At 36.0% G+C, this 10,539-nt stretch overlaps 1 protein-coding gene across 1 annotated transcript; it reads left to right on the top strand.

Moving 5' to 3' along the window:
• Nucleotides 1-4,159: 4,159 nt before the first annotated feature.
• On the top strand, nt 4,160-8,122 carry LOC149227898 (monothiol glutaredoxin-S17-like). Its single transcript, XM_089377950.1, has 3 exons — nt 4,160-4,709; nt 4,862-4,936; nt 6,645-8,122. Exons 1-3 carry the CDS (start codon nt 4,536-4,538, stop codon nt 7,905-7,907), a joined length of 1,512 nt encoding a protein of 503 aa, XP_089234076.1. The 5' UTR covers nt 4,160-4,535; the 3' UTR covers nt 7,908-8,122.
• Nucleotides 8,123-10,539: the final 2,417 nt, after the last annotated feature.

The raw sequence follows: 10,539 nt of genomic DNA, 5'->3' as shown, positions 1-10,539 counted from the left end.
ATGAAGGGTGATCCATATTCCACCACACCATAGGCATAACTACATTATAGTCTTTCTTGTAGTTGGCCACCCTAGATCCAGACCAAGAAACCATGAGGGAGCTCTCACTCAACATTATAGAGTAAAGTCATGAAGGCCATGCTCCTTCGTTAAATCAAGCTCATTAGTTCTCTTAAAATCTCACTATGCCTAGAGCTTTCCCAAATGCTTTGGGTGGTTTCTCAATAGTCCACACAACAAGCACCCATAGGGAAACTTTTTCTGTCTCTTTGTATGTATGCTTGTCTCTCTACTCTTCTCTTGCACCCCAGAAGTGCTTGTGTCTTCTTTTTTTCTCACTTGTTTGTTCCTCTTGTACTCGCATGAGTGCTTCTTTCATTCCCTTGCACATGCTTCTCTCTATCTCCCCTTGCCTTCCTACATGGGTTTTTTTCTTTGATGTATTTCTTGTCAAATCTTCCCATCATGATCAAATCAAAAGCTTTTGGTTAGACTCCAAAAGTGTTTAAATGATACTCTAATCATACCTTGGATAAGATAGTTTAGGTACAACTCAACTACTTCCATAAATATAGAAATTACCATCACCTCCTTCCCATTAGATATTTTCTTGAGAAAGCTTGACACTCTAGATCTTATGAATATTTGGCTTGGCCAAATATTTTATTGGAAAGGATTAATTTCCTAAACCCCTTTTGATGGCATCCCTCCCTCTCATGGCTTCTCATTGTTTGTATCAATGCTCAACCACTTCATTAATTGTCATTAAAATATAATTACAATTGTTATGGGTCATTAAACCATTTACATTTACTTGCCCGTGCATGCATCATTAACATAATTAATTACAACTATAATATATATGGGGGATTAAGGACTAGAGGCATTTTGTTTTCCATGTTTTGAGGGTTAAGTTTGGTGTCCTAAAGAAACATAATATCTAATTTTCCAAGATTTGTGTTCCTTTTGAGTGCCCCAAGGAAAAATCTCGTAAACATTCTAAACAAAGAATATTCATTTTTTAAGGATAATTAAACTTTTAATTTTCATTAATAGGAGTAAGAGTAAGGGATAGATGAGGTTGTCTTAAGAGACCCCCTTCACATATAAACAATTTTCCAAATAAGGGTATTTTGTAACCCCTAAAACAAAAGCTTTTGTTGTTTCTATACTCTAATATTCAACTTAATATATCAATTTTCATTAATAAACTTTTCAACATTAGATTTCCTACGTGAAGCTCTGGGTTGAACCACATCGTTTTTTGTTAAATTTGATAGAAGATACTATTGCACCCATCTCAACCACATAAAATGACATAATTGCACAAGTCGAAGAACCTAAAATAACCAAATAAGTCTCTAAGGGATTTGATCTCAACCACATAAAATGGCATAATTGCACAAGTTAGAGAACCTAAAATAACCAAATAAGTCTCTAAGGGATTTGATTAAACTTTGATGAAACATGAAACATCTCCACTATACTTACTATTTAAGGCCCAAATACTTACCAACTAAGATCCATTAACAACCACTCATTATTTTAGATATGATACTAATGAAACTAAGTTAATAAGTGGATTTAAATTTCTTAAGGAGTCTCAAGGAGAGGAAGTCAAGGTTGGGTGTGATGCATAAAAATATCATGTATTATTTTGGATATAATATCAATGGAACTAGGTCAATAAATGGTTAAGGAGAGGAAATCAAAGTTGGGTGTGATGCATACAACTATCATGTAGTGGAGTAAAATAAGGATTGAGAAGGAATGGTTTCAAAGGAAAAGGAATATAGGGAACATGAATACATTTGATAGCCAAGAACTAATTTTGAAGTCGAGGAAATCAAGGTTGGGTGTGATGCATACAAATATCATGCAGTGGAGGAGTAAAATAAGGATTGAGAATGAATGGTTTCAAAGGAAGGAGTAAAATAATGATTGAAAAGGAATGGTTTAAAAGTAAAGGGGATAGAGGGAACATGAATATTTTTGACAATCAAGAACTAATTTTGAAGTTGGACAGTGATAGTCAAGAATTAATTTTGAAATCAAGAACCAATTTTGAAGTTGAATGTTGATAGTCAAGAATTAATTTTGAAGTTGAATATTAATACAAACCCTCTGCATCATGACATTTTAACTTTAGGTTTGGTTTTTTAATACATGGATTTATATTTTTGTTTAGCTCTATGAAACTTATGGCTTGAACATGAATATTTTTGACAATCAACAATAGATTTTGAATTTGAATATCGATAGTCAAGAATTAGTTTTGAAGTTGAACATTGATATAGGCCCTCTGCATCTTGAAATTTAAAATTTAGGTTTGATTTTCTTATGCATGGTTTTTTTTTTTGGTTTTTTGTTTCTGTCTAGTTTTATGATACTTATGGCTTCTACTTTGAAGGTTGGGTGCCATGCATAAAAATATCATGTAGTGGAGGAGTAGAATAAAGATTGAGAAGGAATGGTTTCAAGGAAGGCGTAAAATAAGGATTCAAAACTAATTTTGAGGTTAAGGAAATCGAGGTTGGGTGTGACGCATAAAAACATCATGTAGTGGAGGAGTAAAATAAGGATTGAGAGTGAATGGTTTCAAAGGAAGGAGTAAAATAAGGATGGAGAAGGAATGGTTTCAAAGGAAAGGGTATAGAGGGAACATGGATATTTTTGCCAATCGAGAACTAATTTTGAAGTTGAATATCAATAGTCAAGAACTACTTTTGAAGTTGAACAATGATATAGGCCCTCTGCATCACATTTTCATTTTAGGTTTGGTGTTTTTATACATGATTTTTTTATTTCTATCTAGCTCTATGAAACTTATGGCTTCTACTTTTATCCATGAAGGTTGGGTATGATGCATAAACATATCATGTAGTGGAGGAGTAAAATAATGATTGAGAAGGAATGGTTTCAAAGGAAGGAGTGAAATAAGGATTGGGAAGGAAAGGTTTCAAAGGAAAGGGGATAGAGAGAACATGGATATTTTTTATAGTCAAGAACTAATTTTGAAATTGAGGAATTCAAGGTTGGGTGTGATGCATAGAAATATGAGGTAGTGGAGGAGTAAAATATAGACGGAGAAGGAATAGTTTCAAAGGAAAGAGGATAGAGAGAACATAGATATTTTTGGTAGTCAAGGTTGGGTGTGATGCATAAAAATATCATGTAGGTAAAATATGAATCCATTCAAAAGAAAGAGGATAAAAAGAAGAGTAAAAGGTTGGGTGTGATACATAAAAATATCATGTAGGTAAAATATGAACGCGTAGTCTAACGAGGCGGAGGAGTTGCCCAGAAAGTGGAGTTGCCCAGAAAGTTATGGAAATTCCGACAAGGATTTTTGTAAATCCAAATTATAGTTGTTAAACTTCAAAATTTTAGGTGTACTAGACGTTTTTGATGGTGCTGAATCCATTTCCATCATCAAAAACACAATTCAAGCACTCCCTCTACCACATTTTTTGAAATTTTTTTACCCGGATTCTAGCCACTTTTAGCCGTCCGGGCAATTCCTCCGTTAGACTCCAAATATGAATCTAGAAGGAATAATTTCAAAAGAAAAAAATAAAAGAAAGAGTTAAAAAACCCAGAAAGAATAGTTTCATAGAAAAAATATAGAAAAAACATAGATAATTATGACAATCAAGAATTAATTCTAAAATTGAATTTAGTACTTAAAAAATAAAATAAAAACATAAATACTTTTTATTATAAAATAAATAATTTTGAAGTTAAGTTGAATTTGATACTCAACCTTATGAGTTTAATTTTTTATACATAAATTTTAATTTCTATCATATAAAATTTATGGTTGTTACTGGTTTCCATGGAGCACTCTACCTGGCATCTAAACTCTTTGCATGATTTTTTTTTTTTTTTTTTCAGAGAGAAAAATCTTCATAGAACTATATTGAGGCAATATAAAGAGTACATAAGATATGATAAGATATGATAAGGATCAGAACACCTTGCAAGCATATAAATCATAATCTTGCAGCCATAGGGTATCCTAGAGGGGATCAACACTTAAACATGTTATTCCATATCCTATCCATGGTCAAACCAAGAAGCGGCCCCACAGAGCATATTTTGTGCTCAACGTGATGTGGGAAAAGACATGGACCATAAACTTTTTGCATATTCTCTCTCTTCTGTGATCTTGGAAATAAAGGTTGAAATATTTCACACAGATCTTGGAAATAAAGGTTGAAATATCTCACACAGAGAGGCAAATGCATGTGTCCCTTGCTTGCTCGACCTTTCAATTTGCAAGTGGGTATTTAAGCAGCGAAAGCGAAGGAAATACATAGATTCCCTTTTTTTCAAACGATTAGAGTATTATTGGCTGCGTAATCAGGGTATCTGTGTAATAGGAAGGATTTCAAAGGGTATATGTAACAAAGGCCTTCTCTCCCTTGAAATCACTTACTCATTGCAATAGCCTATTTTCCTTGCAGCAGCCGCTGCACTGTAAGTGAAATAAGTTCAATAAAGCCATTAAAAAGCGATTTAGTGAGCATATCAACATGGCTTCAACTGTGAAGGACGTGCAGTCAAAAGAGGAGTTTGACGGGATACTCAAGGAAGGAGGGCAGCCTGTTATATTGCATTTTTGGGCAGAATGGTGCGAGGCATCCAAGCAGATGGATCGAGTTTTCTCCCATCTTTGCACAGATACCCCTCATGCTAAGTTTCTTAGGGTTGGTTTTGATCCTTTTCCTTTGACCTTCATTCCTTCCTTCCCTTAATTTTGTGCTTTGATTGATAGGGCTTTTATTAGAGGTTGTATTCTGTGCAGGCAATGAATGGATGATAATGATTTATTATGATTTAATATGTGTCGATTGTGAAGGTTGAAGCTGAACAACAACCAGAGATTTCGGAGGCATTCTCAGTATCGGCCGTACCATATTTCGTCTTTTTTAAGGTATTTGAGTAGCAAAAGAACACATGTATTCTATTTATTTCTTTATTGAGGATGCGACTAGATTAGTTATGCTGGAGTTTCACTCCTTACAGAAATAATCCAACCCCCATAATATCGGATATCTCTATTTATTTCTTTATTGAGGATGCGACTAGATTAGTTATGCTGGAGTTTCACTCCTTACAGAAATAATCCAACCCCCATAATATCGGATATCTCTTAGATCAGTTTCATGACATTCATTGCTCGGTGTGCCGATTGGTAAACCCTAGATTGCAAAAGAGACATATAGTCTCTATGCCTTGCAGCTTATGTGGGTACAGATTATAGATGGGTGGATACTTGATTAGTAATCATTTCATGCCATGCTTGGGATATGCAAAATGCTTGTAATCACTTTCGCCTGCTTGCAAGCTGAACCATGGATGCAAACTGTTCGAAGATCTTCTCGTTTGTTTTTTCCCCTCATCATTTAGGTTGTTATTAAATTTGAATTTTAGTATGGCCTTTAGGACTGCATAATTTTGTCAGTCTGAAACCGGTGTGGTATGCTTAATAGCAAGATGTCTACAAATGCTTGTGCAAAACCCTGTTTAACTATCAAACTGAAGCCTGCGGTGGAGGAAATTTCAGAGACTACTATTGCCCGGTTGTCTTTTGTTTTCCCATTTAAAATAAAAATGTTTATTTGGTTAAAAGTTCAGATATGTGCATATGTGAGCTTCATATCAATATCTCATGAAGAGCAAACATGTCACACTTGGGATTTGAACCCAGGTGGAGGGTATAACAGATTATAGATGGGTGGATACTTGATTAGTAATCATTTCATGCCATGCTTGGGATGTGCAAAATGCTTTTTATCACTTTCGCCTGCTTGCAAGCTGAACCCTGGGTGCAAAATGTTCGAAGATCTTCTTGTTTGTTTTTCCCCTCATCATTTAGGTTGTTATTAAATTGGAATTTTAGTATGGCCTTTAGAACTGCATAATTTTGTCAGTCTGAAACCGGTGTGGTATGCTTAATAGCAAGATGTCTACAAATGCTTGCGCAAAACCCTGTTTAAGTATCAAACTGAAGCCTGCGGTGGAGGAAATTTCAGAGACTACTATTGCCCGGTTGTCTTTTGTTTTCCCATTTAAAATAAAAATGTTTATTTGGTTAAAAGTTCAGATATGTGCATATTTGAGCTTCATATCAATATCTCATGAAGAGCAAACATGTCACACTTGGGATTTGAACCCAGGTGGAGGGTATAACAGTCCTCTTCTCAACCACTTGAACTCCACCTGAACTATACCCAATTGACAAGAATTTCAGTTTTCTATATGTATGTTATATGTTTTTTCATTCTCTTTTCTACCTCTTTAGGATGTTGAACTTATGTTATATGTTTTTCATTCTCTTTTCTACCTCTTTAGGATGTTGAACTTTTGGTCCACATACAGATACTGTTAATATACACTTGACTGTATTAGGATCCTGAACTTTTGGTCCACATACAGATACTGTTAATATGCACTGTGACTGTATTTTTATGATAATGAATGTTTGCTGAGACATCTACACCTATGAACAAGAAAATTTATGGTTCTTTTAATTTATCCTCTGGTATGAAGCAACCGAGTGTTTAGTTATTATTACATTGCTTTCCGGTTCTCAGGGTGTGCTATAATTAAAGTGTCCTCATATATACTATTTTCTGCAGGATGGGAAGGTTGTAGATACATTGGAAGGTGCAAATCCGTCAGAATTAGCCAACAAAGTGTCCAAGGTTTCTGGTTCCTTAGACCACGTGAGCTCAGCTGCTCCTGCTAGCCTTGGCATGGCTGGTGGTCCTGCAGTGATTGAGGCAGTTAAGGAATTGAATAAGTCTCCACAGGTTGGTAGCATCACTGCTAGATCAGATACTGCGCTGAAGAGCAGACTGCAGCAACTTGTGGACTCCAAACCCATCCTTTTGTTTATGAAAGGCACCCCAGATCAACCACGTTGTGGATTTAGCAGAAAAGTTCTGGACGTTTTGAATGAGTTGGGTGTGGAGTTTGGCAGCTTTGATATTCTGAGCGATGAAGAAGTGCGTGAGGGAATGAAGGTATTTTCTAACTGGCCAACCTTTCCCCAGCTGTATTGTAAGGGTGAGCTGCTTGGAGGCTGTGATATTACCCTTGAAATGCATGAGAACGGTGAGTTGAAGACACTGTTTGAACAACATGGCTTGCTTCCCAATGCTGTCAAAACTGCTGTATCGATTGTGGAAAAACCTGCAACTGAATCAAAATCTGATGCCAAATTCCCAGCATCTGATAATGGAGCTATAGTAGCAGATTCAATGGGTATAAGTGAATCCTTAAAATCTCGACTAGAGAGCATCATTAACTCCAGCCCTATTATGTTGTTTATGAAGGGTACTCCTGAAGAGCCACGCTGTGGTTTTAGTAGGAAATCTGTTGAAATTCTTAAAGAGGAAGAGCTAGAATTCAGTAGCTTCAACATTCTGGACGATGAAGAGGTGCGCCAAGGTCTAAAAACATATTCTAATTGGTCCAGCTATCCCCAGTTGTACATAAAAGGTGAGCTCATCGGGGGATCAGATATCATAATAGAGATGCAGAAGAGCGGAGAGCTGAAGAGAGTTGTGGCTGAGAAAGGGGCGATGCCCAAAGAATCTCTTGAGAATCGTTTGAAACGTTTAGTCAGTTCTTCTACTATTATGCTATTCATGAAAGGGACACCAGATGCCCCTCGTTGTGGCTTCAGTTCAAAGGTTGTGAATGCTTTGAGGGAAGAGGGTCTGAACTTTGGGTCTTTTGACATTTTGAATGATGAGGAAGTGCGGCAAGGCCTGAAGACCTATTCCAATTGGCCGACATTTCCTCAATTGTATCACAAAGGCGAGTTGATTGGTGGATGTGACATTGTGTTGGAAATGCATAAATCGGGAGAACTAAAAGCAACCTTGGCAGACTAGAACCAAAATTATCGAGAGTACATGGAGATTCAATAAAAACAACTTATGTGGTTGTTTGGTTTTATCATTTATGTATGGTGGAATGATTTTGTAGTGTTGTAGAATATAGAGACTTCAACAAAACTTATTTTAGTTCTATTTCTTTTGTATCTGTTATGCTAAGAAAGTTATTTAGATAGAAGAAATGCATAGATAAAATTCATTTTCTTTTTTCAGTTTTTTCTTCTTAATTGGCCAGTAGCCACCAAGATGCCGTCTTTTCCATCTTAGTTTTCTTGTGGCATGTTTATGTTGATGGTGTCTTGTTGATCTTTTGAACCAATAATTACTGAATAGTGAGTCAATGTGTACAATATTCTTGGAAAAAATGATATAGGAAAGTGACCAATGTATGATTTTATGTTCAGTTACTGTCTACCATGGACCTGTTTTATTCTCATTCTGAAAGAAATTTCTTTCACCGGGAGACATTGCTGCTATGCTATTTGGTGTCTAGTTTAAGAAATAATATATTAAATAATTCAAAGTAGAACGGCTTGTCTTTAAAGGGAAATCATTCAAATTTCATATTTTGGACAAAATAATAAGACTGCATTATTCATAATTTCCTTGTAAATGCCAAGTAGCTTTGTTGTTTTACAATTTGCAAATAGTTGTGCATGTTAAAGGTTAAAGCCTTTGGAGCTATGAAAGATTTGCTGCAACATTGTCAAAGTTAATGAAAAAGGCTTCAGGTCAATGGGGTCATGGTTCAGTGGCAAGGGAAGTGGTTCAATATAGATTGTTTGAAGCATCGTTTAAAAAATAGGCTCTACATCGGTATTGAAAGAGTAGTCTTTTGATCTGCATTATAATTGCAACTAGTAATGAAGCAGTGTTTCATACACAAACATTTTTTGCATCCTGAAATTACGATCTCCCACTGGAATGGGTTTAGAAAAGGCTTCACATTGGCATTGAAATATTGTATTTTCACAATAATTGCAACTGATGGTGAAACGACATTTCAAACTAGCTTAAGACATTTTGACATCCTGAAATTATGATCTCAAATTGGATTGGTTTAAAAGAAGCCTCCACTTTAGCATTGAAAGAGTGTTTTGAGTTGCACCATATAGTTATTTCTTTTCATGGTGATGGTTAAGATTTATATTAAAATGGCTGCGGCCAAACCATGCAGCTAGGATTTGCTAAATGGGAGGCAGAGGCCTTACCCTTAAGTTTTCGTTGAAGATTTCCCTCTGAAACAATAAGTACATCAGTTTGTCCAAAAACATCTGAACATGGAACCGCATATACATGCTCTGAAAACATGGAATAAAAATTAAAAGATTAATTGAGCCTAGACTGGGTGTCAATAATCAAGTACCCTGGTACTATAGAGCCTTCATGTTCCATTTCCATGGTGGTAGAAGTGCCCAAGTGGTTCAACGAGGCTTCAACATTTTGCATGACAGAAGTGTCCAAAACACTAGGTGTTGAAATGCCATAAGAAGGTTGAGGTGATATGCTATTCACCTTACGAAAGATTATAGTGGCACAATAGTGGAAGCCATGGCCAATTGCCTTCCCTATACATAGTCATCAAGGCGTGAGAATCTGCTTCCCACTCTCTCAAATTGAGTATGTGCTTCCTAGTTCAATAGCATATCGATCCATAATCTTTATTATTTTCCTTCGATTAGCACTTGAACCCTTTTTTCAACAGTGCTTCCCACTCTCTCAAATTGAGTATGTGCTTCCTAGTTCAATAGCATATTGATCCATAATCTTTATTATTTTCCTTCGATTAGCACTTGAACCTCTTTTTTCAACAGTGCGAAGGCAAGGTTTAGTGGTTACATCTTCATTTATTTTTACCACATCCTTCTTACACAACTCAACATCTCCATTTATTTTTACCACATCATTCTTGCACTACTTCACCTTTTTTGTAGGGTCTTCAAATTGTAGAGGATACTATAATTGTGGCAAAGATAGTGTGCAATGGATTAATGGCAAATGCACATAATCATTGAGAATGTCCCAATTTGAGTTGTATGGGGTTGGATGAATTTTTAGACTGTTCCCCGATTGGTAAACAATACCTTTTTGCCTTTGACATGTCCTGAATTAATCCAATCCCTCCAACCTGACAATTCACCGCATACGGATCGTCTCCACCTTCATATTGCTCATAACTTCATTGAAAGGAGTGAAGTACATAGTGCAGGGGGCAAGATGATGTCATATGTTGAATTTCCTCTCCACTATTAGCATGCTAGGATGCATGTTCTATCGTTGGTCTCTCTTTTTAATGACATGACATTCATGGTGGGGTATATGTAGCAAGTGTTGAAATATCCCCTCTTTTATGCATCATATATCCTTCACCAAGATTGACCTTTTCATTGGTTTGTTTATCCACTTCCAAGTCGAGGTTATGGAGGGCACGGTAGAATTCTATTGTGTTAAATTTCTCTCCTATGGGGATCAACCGGAGGGCATGGTAGAATTCTATTGCCTTAAATTTCTCTCTTATGGAGATCAACTAATTGAGAGACTTTGGCCAGAGATAAATTTGATGGGAGTGTCCAATAATATAGGAATTTTATGATTATTGTGAAGTTGTCAATTATTAATACTCTACAAC

This window comes from Pinus tabuliformis, chromosome J (assembly GCF_031772625.1).
Source record: "Pinus tabuliformis cultivar Carrire ecotype Pingquan chromosome J, CPIR1, whole genome shotgun sequence".
In the NCBI taxonomy this organism is placed as follows: domain Eukaryota; kingdom Viridiplantae; phylum Streptophyta; class Pinopsida; order Pinales; family Pinaceae; genus Pinus; species Pinus tabuliformis.
Note: the sequence above shows the minus strand (reverse complement) of the source record. Positions and strands in the feature narration are given on the sequence as shown.